Here is a 14705-nt window from a genome sequence, read left to right as displayed (position 1 = left end):
GAAAGTCCTGACATCCCGGGAATCAGTCTGGTGAACCTTCTCTGTACTCCCTCTATGGCAAGAATGTCTTTCCTCAGATTTGGAGACCAAAACTGTTGTGTTTAATGCCTCACCAATCCATGCCTTCATCTCCTCCCGACTGGACTACTGCAACTCACTTCTCCTTGGCATCAGCTCCACCTACATCAACCGACTCCAACTGGTCCAGAACGCAGCCGCCCGACTCATCGCCCACACCAAATCCTGGCATCACATCACTCCAGTCCTCAACCAACTTCACTGGTTTCCCATCTCCCACCGGATCAACTACAAAATCCTGATCCTCACCTACAAAGCCCTCCACCATCTGGCCCCCCCATATCTCACTGACCTCCTCTCCCCCTACCAACCCTCACGGTCCCTCAGATCCACATCAGCCGGTCTCCTCTCCATCCACAAGTCCAACCTCCGCAGTTTTGGGGCCAGAGCCTTCTCCAGGGCAGCTCCCAGGCTCTGGAACTCCCTCCCCCAACTGATCCGTAATTCCGTGTCCCTCACCATCTTCCAGTCCCGCCTCAAGACCCATCTCTTCACCTCCGCCTATCCTTAGCCCCACGTCCTCCTCACTTTTCATCTGTGCATTAATTGCCTCATATTGTGTTTTGTATTGAATTCTGTCTTTACTTTGTGTACTAGTCGTGTCTCTACTATTTATTTCATTCCCCTTACATGTTTTTCCTCTACCTGCTAAATTTTTGTAAGGTGTCCTTGAGACTCTTGAAAGGCACCCATAAATAAAATTTATTATTATTATTATTATCTTCCATAAATATCCCATCCATATCAGCTACAGTTAACAAGCCCTCACAACCTCCGAGATGCCTCCTTACCATCTGTGTTGTTGCTTTTATTTGTTGCTCTCCACAATCCCTACCTTCCTCTATCAACTCCCTACTGCAATCTCATCCCACTTCTCCGCAACTTAAAATGTGCTTGTTTTCTACCTCATGCTCTCTCTACAACTGTCCTGCTGACTATAAACTAGAACTTTTATTTTAGAGCACAGTAATATTGAGCTGCTATGAGCAAGCACAAACTTTTTTATTCAGCTACGAGTTCAGCATCTCGGACGTAATAGGTTTTATCTAAATCAAAAATAAAAGTGACTGTTTCACAACTAATTGATGAAAGCCAATGAAACAATAGGTTCTGTTTATTTTAAATAAACTTAATTCCAAGTCAAAAATGTGAGTCTAACGAACGCGGTGTTTGGGGGAATGTGAGATTTGGGAGAGCTGAATAATTTTATCTCTGTTTTCAGTTAAATGACACCTTATTTGCTTTGAAATACCACTGCAACTTCAACAACCTGTTAATTGCTCAACATAAAAAGGCAGCTAAATTAAACCTCATTGCTCTGACCTTGCAATTGACGAACACACGGGAGTGGATTCAACTGATAAGATGATTAAAATAAGGGAAGAAAATTGGGTAAAAGGCAAAAAAAAAAAAATTGAAGCATAGGTCAGGGATTGGGAGGCCGAATTATGTGAAATGCTGTATTCTTGATTTGAAAGATTAGCCAACATATCAAGTAATGTAGCTACACACATGATAAGATGGTGTACTTTGATTTGGAGAACGTTTGTCGTCAATGTCCCAGTACACTTACTGACTTTCATATTTGCATTTTACTTTAAAATTACAACATCAACATTATTAATGATAATCACATCCAGAGGTGAATTGGTTAAGAATCTGCCAGGGGACAGTTGCACTGAGAGCAAGTAGATTGTTAATCATACAGCCCATGTCAAAGTGGGATTTACAGAATGGTAAAGGTATGGGAAAGAGATGCAGTGGGTCAGAGGAAATTGTCAACCCAGCTACTTTTGCTCTTTGATTTGGGCATTCAGCACCATCAGTTCAGCGCCCAGTTTAAAGCCTACTGTTGCTCTGAGAACATTTTTTTACACATTTCGGAATTGGCTTGATGCAGAGGCAATTCTGCTCCCTGAAACGACCTTGTTCTCTTCTTCCTCTTGGAAAACACTACATGCTCTTGCAATGATTTGTAGATCGTAACCTTCTCCCTGAAAACAAGACAATTTAAGACTCAACTTCAAAAGTTTGTTTGAACTGTACTCTGGAACAACTTTCAAAATAATAGATATTTCACCATGTTATTTCCAAATCAGTCAACTCCATAAAAAGTTAAATAACGTTGATGTTAAACAATCTTTAAATCCACGAAGAGCAATTATCCATAGTTGAGCGTGCACACTTAGTCAAAAGTTTACAAATTCAAATCTCATTCTAGATTCTTAGACGTAACTCAGAATATTTCACTATTGTAGAGTGATAACCTCACTAACAGATTCGCTGTATTTCATCTCTGGTCCCCATCTGTAAGCTCAGCTGATCAAAAATTATTGAACACCACGAGTTCTCTGTATTTGTAGGTCAACATTAATCAATTTCTAATTTGAACAGTAATTCATGCCATTCACTGTTAGTGCGGGCTTATTAATATGAGCTAAATAGTTGCTGTATTTTGTTGCTGATAACAATGCTCACTACTTCAAAATAATTAATTGTATTGCATATGTTTCCAAAAATCCCGAGAATAGGGAAAGTGGTGAATGAAAATATTTTTTTACGAAGGAAAACACAACAGCATTTATTAGCCAAAGGAGGTTGTCTACAAAATGCTGTGCAGACAATATGCTGCATCATCCATACTGCACAAATAATAAGTTAGTATCCCAAATTCAGGCTGGTGTTTTGTGCATGCAATATTTTTTTAGGTTCCAAGTGTCATTTCATACAATGCAACAATTAATGTAATTAACATTTGCTTTGGTTTTATAATCCCTCATGTATTCATAAAACGTTATTGCCTCAAAATTCTAGAGTACCCTAATGAATGTTCTAGATGGGTGCAGCAAATGGCCAGTGTTGCAATGCTGAGATAAGGCTGAAGAAAAGGTCCAAGCAGGCATATTGTGTGCCTTAGCATTTACATAATGGTGGAAAAATGGATTATCAGAAAAGGAATGTCTTGAAGGGTCTCCACCCGAAACGTCACCTATTTTCTCCAAAGATGCTGTCTGACCCGCTGAGTTACTCCAGCTTTTTGCATCTAACTTAGCTAGAAACATCAAAACATAGAAAATAGGTGAAGGAGGAGGCAATTCGGCCCTTCGAGCCAGCACTGCCATTCATTGTGATCATGACTGATCGTCCCCTATCAATAATCCGTGCCTGCCTTCTCCCCATATCCCTGGACTCCACTAGCCCCTAGTGCTCTATCTAACTCTCTCTTAAATCCATCCAGTGACTTGGCCTCCACTGCCTTCTGTGACAGGGAATTCCATAAATTCACAACTCTCTGGGTGAAAAAGTTTTTTCTCACCTCAGTCTTAAATGACCTCCCCTTTATTCTAAGACTGTGGCCCCTGGTTCTGGACTCGCCCAACATTGGGAACATTTTTCCTGCATCCAGCTTGTTCATCTAGTTACAGACTATTAGGACCCTTGTCAAAGTTGGCAATGGAACAAGCTGCATTGCAGAAACAAAGGAGTACAAATTATATGCAGGATCATTTATTCACAAGAATACTGAAGGAAAAGTTACCTGGATTGGTATGGTCCATTCAACAACTGTAGACAAATTAGAATTGGGGAATCTAAAAATTTAACGGAACTGACAAAATCCAAAGCAGCTGTTGCCTCAGAATTGCTTTTCACTCCTGCTTGAACAAAGGTCGTGTCCACCTTGATTACAGAATTAATGACCAGTGCCCCTCTGCAGATCAATGGAAACATATCACAGTTAAACATGACAATATTTAAGCGACTGATCAAGCATTAGATAAGTACTTAACAATGCTTTCAAGTTATTGATCATCTTTCCATTTTGGGTCAGGGAAATCAGAATCTGGTGGCATGGTGGCGTGTTGGTAGATTTGCTGCTTACAGTGCTTGCAGCATCAGAGACCCGGGTTCGATCCTGACTACGGGTGATGTCTGTACGGAGTTTGTACGTTCTCCCCGTGACCAAGTTGGTTTTCTCCCAGATCTCCGGTTTCCTCCCACACCCCAAAGACGTACAGGTTTGTAGGTTAATTGGCTTGGATATACTTGGTATGTCCCTGGCGTGTGTAGGCTTGTGCGAATGTGTGGGGGTCGCTGGTCGGTGCGGACTAAGTGGGCTTGTTTCTTAAAGGTATTAAATTCCGAGTTATTTTACATACTAATTTCCTTGTTGCTGAACACATCCACAATATTTCACCAGATTTATTACGAATAAAAACTAATAAGCCAGTGGACAAAAAAGGCAGACCTCATGTAGAATACCACAAATTCAATTTCAATTGTATTTTTAATATGTTTTATTATTTATTTATTATTTATTTATTTTTTTATGATTTTTATTTTTTTTTAATTATTATTATTTTTTTTTTATGATACTGCCTGTAAGGGAAATTCATTTCGTTGTCTCAAATTGAGACAATGACAATAAATTTGAATACAATACAATACATGTGGCATCTTGATTTTGTTCAACACTCTACTGCTGCTTAAGCTTCCAGCAGATTCTGCTCTTAGCTTCTGTTGCTAAAGCACACTAATAAATCTTTATGTGCTTCAAGTTATAATTTTGTCGTATCAAATTGCTGGGAATTACTTTGGGAGATGACACTGGAAGAATGGAATCTGAAATATAGACACATGGACACAGTCTGCAGTGGCACAGAGCAGTGGTGGAGGACACCACCAACTTAGCTTGGCCAGGCTGAACCTGCAACATCGTCAGGACAACGGGCCTTTATGGCAAAGTTAAGCATCTACATTTATAACAACTTTAGACTTGAATCAGGAAAAAAAACCTCCAGAAAATATGTTGACCCTTGTACACTGTCTCAGTGAAATCTACTAATCCTATACATTTGTACTTAACTATGATTGTGTTTATATATTTTTACTGAACTGGATGCAAAAAAACAGAATTCCACTGTACTTCTGTACATGTGGCAATAGAGTACCATTTGAACCATTTAATTTACAAGAGTAAATAGAGAGAGAAAAGCAAAGTGTAGCGTCACAGACTTGAACAGCATGGAAATGGCCTTCGCCCCAATTGTCATGTTCACCTAGATGACGACCTAAGCTCGTCCCGTTTGCCTGCATTTGTCCCAAATCCCACTAAAGTTTCCTACCCATGTACTGGTCTAAATATCTTTTAAAAGTTGGAATTGGAATTGCATCTGTCTTTACAGCTTTGTCTGACAGCTCATTCCATGAACCCACAACCCCATGTGTAAGAAGGTTGCTTCTCGGGTCTTTTTATAAATCTTAACAGCCTCTCCTTATATGCCCGCTAGTTTTATTCTCGCCGACCCTGGGATAAAGACTCTGACCATCCACATTGCAAAGTAACATTTTATTGCAAATTAACCTTCTGCCTACAATGTCATCTCGGAGAGATGGCTTGTTGCTAGCGAAATGGTAACCATCTGCAGTCTCCACCTTGTGGTTATTCATCATGCACAAGCCTTTATTGTGATTCTTTGGATCATTGACTGAGAGAGAAAAAAAACACACTTGAGGCAATGAAAACTGGTGACCTCAGGAAGGGTAAGCTATCCTCTTGGCCTACTTCCAATGAATGCAAACATTTCAAGTTTGCCATTTGTTTGCCAACAACATAAAAATAGGTGAAAGGACATGTTTCGATGAAGATATTGTGACTTTGCAATGGGATAGATTGAATGATTTATTGGGCAGTCATTTGACAAATGAAGTTTAATGTGGGGAAGAGACAGGGAGAAAAAATAACCTGCACAATGAGACAAACTTTCATTGACAATGAACAATAGGTGCAGGAGCAGGCCATTCGGCCCTTCGAGCCAGCACCGCCGTTCAATGTGATCATGGCTGATCATCCACAATCAGTACCCCGGTCCTGCCTTCTCCCCATTTTCCTTGACTCCGCTATTTTTAAGAGCTCTGTCTAGCTCTCCCTTGGAAGCATCCAGCGATCCGGCCTCCACCGCCCTCTGAGGCAGAGAATCCCCACAGACTCACAACTTTCTGTGTGAAAAAGTTTTATTTTAAAGCAAGAAACAAAAGAATCAACGAAGAAAAGATGGACAACAGTATAGAATTGACATAGAGCGAGCAACAGATAGAGAATGGGAGAATGTAAGAGAGGGAAAACTGAATCAAAAAAGGGATGAATGGAAGAGAGTACACTCCATTGAGGATAAATGGGGATCCTGTGGATAGGGTGAACTGTTTTAAATATCTGGGAGTCCACATCTCTGAGGATATGACATGGTCATCACACGCCTCAGCACTGGTGAGTAAGGCAAGGCAGCGCCTTTACCACCTCAGGCAATTGAGGAAATTCAGAGTGTCTCTGAGGATCCTCCAGTGCTTCTACGCAGAGGCAGTGGAAAGCATCTTGTCCGGGAACATTACCATCTGGTTTGGGAATTGCTCTGCCAAGGACAAGAAGGCTCTGCAGAGAGTAGTGCGTTCGGCCGAACGCACTATGGGAACTGCACTCACCCCCCTGCAGGAACTATACAACAGGAGGTGCAACTCCAGAGCAAACAAAATCATGGGAGACCCCTTCCACCCCTGCAACGGACTGTTCCAGCTGCTACGGTCAGGCAAACGCCTCCGTTGCCATGCGGTGAGAACGGAGAGGTTGAGAAGGAGTTTCTTCCCAGAGGCAATTCGGACTGTAAACGCCTATCTCACCAGGGGCTAACTCTACTGAACGTTTTTCCTTCCATTATTTATTATGTAAAAGAATATGTGTGTTATGATTGTGTTTATAATTTGTTTGGTTGTTTTGTTGTTTGTCTTTTGCACAAAAGTCCGCGAGCATTGCCACTTTCATTTCACTGCACATCTCGTATGTGTATGTGACAAATAAACTTGACTTGACTTGACTTGAGTGTACAAGTGGGAAAGAGAGAGAAAGATTTAGGATAAAACTTGGATGAGAGAGACTTTAGCAAGGTGAGAGATAATCAGAAGGAGGATAAAGTTGAGTAATATGATGTAGGAAGAGAACAATAGAAAGGAAGAAATGCTGCAGCATGGGATTAACGGAGGCAGCGAGGTTTGCTAGGTACGATCAGTTTGACTGGACAGAGGAGTGGGTGAGTGAGAATACAATGGGAAAAGCACAGAGAGAATGTGGCGGAAGAGAGACTGATATAGAAAGATATATTAGAAGAGGGTTAGGCACAGAATTAGGTGATGTGAAATATAGAGTGTGAAAGAAAAGGACAAAGTACTAGAGCAAGTTGTACGGCCCTGTAACACCGTCAGGACAACAGGCCCGGACCTCATGGTCAGGTCAAGATCCCTGCACTTCCAACAACTAGGACTTTAAAATGGTGCCAAACTGGCGACTCGTATACTGTCTTGGTGTATTACTGCTACACACTTGTACTATACCTGAGATGCTTATCTAATAAGTATATAAGTGCTTATGGATAGAGATACTTGAACTGAACTGTATACAGTAATACATTTCACTGTATCTCGGTTTAAGGTGAAGGGGAAAAGATTTAATGGGAATCTGAGGGGTAACATTTTTCACACATAGGGTGGTGGATGTATGGAGCAAGCTGCCAGAGGAGGTAGTTGAGGCAGGGTCTATCCCAACATTTAAGAAACAGTTTGACAGGTACATTGATAGGATAGGTTTGGAGGGATTTCGACCGGGCAGGTGGGACTAGTGTAGCTGGGACATGTTGGCCTGTGTGGGAAACTTGGGCTGAAGGGCCTGTTTCCATGTTGTAAGACTCCATGACTCTCTGTGACAAATAAGTACCACAGTGTGGTTATCAGGATTTTGTGGCAAAGTGCCCCCTACTTCTTAAGGGGTTGGACAGGCTAGATGCAGGAAGATTGTTCCCGATGTTGGGGAAGTCCAGAACAAGGGGTCACAGTTTAAGGATAAGGGGGAAATCTTTTAGGACCGAGATGAGAAAAACATTTTTCACACAGGGAGTGGTGAATCACTGGAATTCTCTGCCACAGAAGGTAGTTGAGGCCAGTTCATTGGCTATATTTAAGAGGGAGTTAGATGTGGCCCTTGTGGCTAAAGGGATCAGGGGGTATGGAGAGAAGGCAGGTAAAGGATACTGAGTTAAATGATCAGCCATGATCATATTGAATGGCGGTGCAGGCTCGAAGGGCCGAATGGCCTACTCCTGCACCTATTTTCTATGTTTCTATGTTTCTACTTGAAAAACAGTGAAGGCCGTGGAACTAGAGTACCACAGCTTATTATACGTTTGCTCTCAGTTTGATGGAAATCCATGAATTTGCATAACTTGTTACAGCTGAGCAACTTATATATTCATGGAAGGACATATCTTGCTGGAGTAACTCAGCAGGACAGGCACCATAGCCGGAGAATATGATCAGGTAATGTTTCAGTCCAAGAAACCTTTTCAGACTCTGTCCTGATGCATGTTCTCTAGAGATGCTGCCTGACCCACTAAGTTACTCCAGCACTTTGTGTCCTTTGGTGCAAACCACCAGATGGTTCCTTGTTTCTGCAACGTGTAATGATGCTAATTTTCCAAGCAAGTGTAAGCACTGAAATGAGTGAAAGGAAGAGCAACACCGGAAGAGGGGATTCAGATGGGTACCGCGCGATTTATGAATTATTTATTGAGCTATGTTTAGGAAGAAAGAAACTCAATGATCATATATTGATTTCCATACCTGCTTCTGATGTTGGTTTTACAGTTTTGACTCCATAAGCTGAGCTCAATGATGCCAGAAACGTCAATTCCAAGCCCCCCTTGGAATTCAGCATTTGCTACAAGGCCAGACTGCAACATGACTGACTGCAGGAGAGAGGAAATTGAATAATCTGTAACTGTGTAAAATAATCTGTTCGATCTGTGGAAACGTATTAATCCATTATGTGGACACCATTTCTGTGCAGGTAGTGGTGGCTATCTGGAATAATCTGCCAGAGAGACCACAAGGTTTAGAAGACATTTGGATCGGTTCATGGATAGGAAACTGCTCAGAGGGCCTTTTATCTGAGCACTGATTCATCAGGGGGAAGAGAGTAGGTGGTAATCATTTTTCTTTGAACATCTTTGCTGTTTATCAACATGAGGACCTAAGTTGTGCCAATGAAAGTCAAAAAAGCCATTATGTGATTGAGAAACAGGAATAAAATTGTTAGAGACATCAGCCAAACTGGACAGTAAGCATTGCTTGATAGCAGTGTCAAAACTTTGTTGATTCTGTATACTGAATGGGAGGGAATGAACCAGATTGGATTTGTCCTGCTTTTTTGTGTGAATAGGATGTATACAATGTGCCTTCAAAGATTTAACATTTCCATGGTACACAAAAGTGCTGGAGAAACTCAGCGGGTGCAGCAGCATCTGTGGAGCGAAGGAAATAGGCAACGTTTCCGGCCAAAACCCTTCTTCAGACTGATGTAGGGTGGGGGGTGGGGAGGGAAGAAAGGAGAAAGGAAGAGGATGAGCCCGAGGACTGAGGGAGAGCTGAGAAGGGGAGGAGACACAAGGGCTACCGGAAATTGGAGAAGCCAATGTTTATGCCGCTAGGGTGCAGACTGCCCAAGTGGAATATGAGGTGCTGCTCCTCCAATTTACGGTGGTCCTCACTCTGGCCATGGAGGAGGCCCAGGACAGAAAGGTCGGATTCGGAATGGGAGGGGGAGTTGAAGTGCTGAGCCACAGGGAGATCAGGTTGGTTAATGCGGACCGAGCGGAGGTGTTCGGCGAAACGATCGCCAAGCCTCCGCTTGGTCTCACCGATGTAGATCAGCTGACATCTAGAGCAGCGGATGCAATAGATGAGGTTGGAGGAGATGCAGGTGAACCTCTGTCGCACCTGGAACGACTGCTTGGGTCCTTGAATGGAGTCGAGGGGGGAGGTAAAACGACAAGTGTAACATCTCTTGCGGTTGCAAGGGAAAGTGCCCGGGGAGGGGGTGGTGCGGGAGGGAAGGGAAGAATTGACCATTTCCATGTTACATGGTACACAATCTGTAACATCATCACATGTACAATTGCTCTCTCCACATGCATTGCCCCATCTCCTGATTACATTTACATTACAAACTACTGCTATTTTAAAAAAATATGTTCACACCCAGAAAAATAATTTGCCAATGATGTGTGCTTACTGGATATCCTACCGACTACACAGAATTCTCTTATTTTGTTTTGTTTCTCAATTAATAAACTAAAACCTACAAATTTATAAAGGAAATAGTAAAGCATGAATCGTGTGTGAAACCAGATTAATAAAAATTGTATGTTACATGAGTTCACAATTTTTTTGTAACATCAAAGTGTATGTTCTTTGAATTCAGTACCTGTAGATGGTCAATCAGCAAAGTGGATCCTTTTATTATACTCGTAGGTTCTTCAGTGACTGACCAGAGCTTCTCCATTAGATCACTGTACCCTTGGAAAAATACAGTTGGAGGGAACTGGACATCAAAGAGAATCACTGACATACTGGCCGTGATTTCATCATCATCATCATCCTCGTCCTGTGCAGGGCTTTCTTTGAAGAAAGAGTCGAGACCTTGTGCTTCGATGGATACCTATTCCAGATGTGAAGGGGAATGTATAATAAATAGTCATGCCAATAAAACAACTGTTAAGTGTGCCATGTCAAGTCAAAACAAAATCTCCTGAGATCACATTGCTAATTTTACGGGATACTGAATTGATAGTAAGAGTGGGAGCTCTGCTTGATATTTTTCTATCCTCCCCCAGAAGCAATGGGGTTAACATATGCTGCCTGATATTAGTTTATATCATAACCTGAATATTCCTGGTTTAAATCTATTGATTGGGTAGACATGAGAGGTAGGAAGAGAGTATAAATATCTAGTTATTGACTCTATCATTATATTTCGTGTCATGTGCGTTAGAATTGTTGGATACATGTAAAATGGGATTAATGTAGGATTAGCGCAACAAATGGTTAAAAATTGGTGCACACTCAACAATCTATGAACCTATGTGTGGGAAGGAACTGCAGATGCTGGTTTAAATCAAAGATAGATGCAAAATGCTGGAGTAACTCAGTGGAACAAGCAGCATCTCTGGAGAGAAGGAATGGGTGACGTTTTGGGTCGTGACCATAGTGGTTGGCTGTATGGAGTTTGTACGTTCTCCCCGCATGATAGATCTGCCATTAATGATTTGTCTGTAAGATCCTTCTCCTTGAGTTGGAGATGGAATAATGTGGACAAATATCTGTCACATGATTCATATCTGTAGTTTGATTTAAAATCTAGAACTTATACATAATTAATTTGTTTGGGGCTGAAGTTGTCCCACGATTGTTATTCTTTGTTCCCCAAAAGTAAAACATTTCCTTCTCATGACAGAAATTTCTAAGTGTTAAAAATTTTCCTAAATTGAATATTAGCAAATGTAATAAATAGCTGGTCAGTTCGATACAAAGAATGCAGTCAAGAAAGCGTGAACAGACCTGTGTTGCATGAAGCTGATTTCCCTGATTTAGTATGAAGAAATCCGTGAGACTCTTCTGTAATATTCCAGTGTCTCCAAAGAGTAAATCCATATTGTAAGAGGATATGGCATCTGTGGTAACTTAGAAAGAAACTAAATTGGAACATATTTTCTTAAATAAAATGTAAAGCATAATGGTTCAATGTTCACATAGTTTTTAATGATCTAAATGTGTAGCAAAAGTTAATGGATGTAATTACGCTCCTATTACCTGCTAAGTATCCCGAAGAGGAAGATGAACATCCAAATCTAGACATATGATAGTAATTATATATCAGTCGATCTCTCAGGAGCTCTCTTATTACTTCGCTACAAAAAGTTGGAGAAAATAAGGTTTAGTGGGGAGAAAAGGTTTTTCTTTAGAAGTTCACTGTAGATTGATGATGCATGTGAACCAATCACACATAAGCCAGCATCACTAACTCCACCCCACTATAACACGTATACTAACACACGATCCCGGCACTGGCAGTTCGAGCAGCTAGGATGCACTGACAACCTGTTGTCATCAACGCTGTTAAGTTTTAATGCTCATTAAAGATGTGTTTAAATCAAACACAGTCTCTGGTACATGTTTACATGGTGTCAGAAGTGGGATCATTATCAGAGGTTCAGACAACATATTAAAAAGAAAAAAAAAAACGTATTATTTTCTCTTGGGTTTAAATTAAATCCTTCTGTAACCAACAGATTGGCAAAAGTGCCACTCTGAGTATAGTTCTCAAAGATAAAAATATACAAAAATCTATGGCATATAGATCCAATGTTCACTCAAAGATGTTACACTATTAAAATGAATGAAAATGAACACAATAGAAGAGTCTTTAAGCTTGTGGTATGTTCTAGGAAATTTGTAGAACCATTTTAGTCATCAAAGCTTGATGGACAGACCTCAAAGTGTCAGCTGTTCTGGTAAACAAAGCCTTCCTGACCTCTGTAAAAATAAGGAAGATATGCAATGGAAGCCACCAGGTCTGCTCTGGGCACTGTAGTGTTATTCCTCCCCATGTGTTTCTGTCTGTCTTAGTTGAACGAAGTTCGGCAATTCAATCACATCAGGTTATGAGATAAATTTAGACTATGGTACAAAGACTATGGTACTTTGTGCCTTCCCTCACAGTGGGTACCATTGTAGGGGGATGTTTTTATGTTTTATGTAACATAGAAACATAGAAATTAGGTGCAGGTGTAGGCCATTCGGCCCTTCGAGCCTGCACCGCCATTCAATATGATCATGGCTGATCATCCAACTCAGTATCCCGTACCTGCCTTCTCTCCATACCCCCTGATCCCCTTAGCCACATCTAACTCCCTCTTAAATATAGCCAATGAACTGGCCTCAACTACCCTCTGTGGTAGAGAGTTCCAGAGATTCACCACTCTCTGTGTGAAAAAAGTTCTTCTCATCTCGGTTTTTAAAGGATTTCCCCTTTATCCTTAAGCTGTGACCCCTTGTCCTGGACTTCCCTAACATCGGGAACAATCTTCCTGCATCTAGCCTGTCCAACCCCTTAAGAATTTTGTAAGTTTCTATAAGATCCCCTCTCAATCTTCTAAATTCTAGAGAGTATAAACCAAGTCTATCCATGTCTTTCTTCATAAGACAGTTCTGACATCCCAGGAATCAGTCTGTAAAATGTCTTTATAATGTTATATTGTATTCTTATTAATGTGCTGCAATGGCAACTTGAATTTCACTACACCAATTGGTGTATGTGAAAATAAATGATAATTTGAACTTTTGAAGATGATAGAATATAGGATTGGCTCAGACTCGTGTGCACAGGAACATTCTCCACCCCACCGCATACAAATATAATTCATTGTCTGCGAGTGGGGTTAAAACAAACCCAGGGTGGGTGAGTGAAATAGGGAAACATATGTGGCAGACTTATTTGTTGGAAAATGTGAAAAGTTCAGGAGACGTGGAAACAAGGGATTAGCACCGGCGTGGACTGCAACTTTACTATCAATAGTATCATGACTTTTTTTCAAGCAAGCACAGACTTGTCTGCCAGTTCTTACAGCCAAGGAAGAATCGATCAATGTTAAGATAAAATTCTGTGAAGCTGGCAAATATTACCTCACGATCTGCCTGTAGATGAGGAATGCAGACCATTTTTGTAGCAGGTCCATTTTGCAATGATTTCACAAATCTCGGGAGTTGCACACAGAACATGTTTCCATCCATATTTATGATCTGGACAGACCTTTAGTATATCCGGCTGGTTTTTATACACCATTACTTCACCTAAATAAAAAGGCTTCTACCTAAAGATTTTTTTTAATTGCTTTCGCTAGTAGCAGGAGCCGTGAGGGCATCGAGGTAAAGGTAGACAAGTATGAAGTGGTGTACGTTTAATGTTCATAAAATCTCACATAAACCAGGCTTAAGCGCGGCACAATGGCGTAGCAGTAGAGCTGCTGCCTTACTGCACCAGAGACCCAGGTTCGATCCTGACCACGGGTGCTGTTTGTATGGAGCTCGTGCATTCTCCCCGTGACTGTGCTGGTTTTCTCTGGGTGCCCCGGTTTCCACCAACACTCCATAAAGATGTACAGGTTTGTAGGTTAATTGGCTTCGGTGAAATTGGAAATTGCCCCTAGTGTGTAGGATAGTGTACGGGTTGATTGCAGGTTGGTGCGGACTCAGAGGGCTGAAGGGCCTGTTTCCGCACTGTATCTCTAAAGTCTAAACCAGTTGGGCCAAATGACCTCCATTTACTTTACATATCTGCTATGATTCTACATATAGCAATCTTGCTCTGACCTTGCCTGATGGTGGTCTGAGTGCCGGATATTCTGCAGTTTTGCCACTGTATACTTAGATAGTTCTGGTTCCATTTCTCTCATAGACAGTACAATATTTTTCAATTCCATTGGTGAAAGTTGGTTATTGAGGATCACATCTAGTGCAGCCATTCGCACAGCAGTCCCATACCGATTCCTGCTTTGGTGAAAAATTCTGTTCATCTGTTTCTTCACCTAATTATGAAAAATAAGTTAGTATTAAATGGAAGGTAGACAAAAGTGCTGGAGAAATTCAGCGGGTGAGACAGCATCTATGGATCGAAGGAAATAGGCCACGTTTCGGGCTGAAACCCTTCTTCAGACTGATGTGGGGGGGGGGGGGGGGGGCGGGAATAAGAA

General features: G+C 41.4%; 1 protein-coding gene across 1 annotated transcript in view; it reads right to left on the bottom strand.

Annotated features, from left to right (window-relative positions):
* Window positions 1–1164: 1164 nt before the first annotated feature.
* LOC129713005 (microsomal triglyceride transfer protein large subunit-like) overlaps window positions 1165–14705 on the bottom strand; it is a 51540-nt gene continuing 37999 nt past the window's right edge. Inside the window, exons 12-18 of the mRNA XM_055661846.1 lie at window positions 14326–14540; window positions 11767–11864; window positions 11515–11636; window positions 10382–10615; window positions 8740–8864; window positions 3617–3787; window positions 1165–2072 (exon numbers count right to left, since the gene is read on the bottom strand). Coding sequence (XP_055517821.1) covers window positions 1925–2072; window positions 3617–3787; window positions 8740–8864; window positions 10382–10615; window positions 11515–11636; window positions 11767–11864; window positions 14326–14540 — 1113 coding nt within the window. The 3' untranslated portion in view covers window positions 1165–1924. The remainder of the gene's footprint in view (window positions 2073–3616; window positions 3788–8739; window positions 8865–10381; window positions 10616–11514; window positions 11637–11766; window positions 11865–14325; window positions 14541–14705) is intronic.

The sequence above is a fragment of the Leucoraja erinacea genome, chromosome 34 (genome assembly GCF_028641065.1).
Source record: "Leucoraja erinacea ecotype New England chromosome 34, Leri_hhj_1, whole genome shotgun sequence".
In the NCBI taxonomy this organism is placed as follows: domain Eukaryota; kingdom Metazoa; phylum Chordata; class Chondrichthyes; order Rajiformes; family Rajidae; genus Leucoraja; species Leucoraja erinaceus.
Note: the sequence above shows the minus strand (reverse complement) of the source record. Positions and strands in the feature narration are given on the sequence as shown.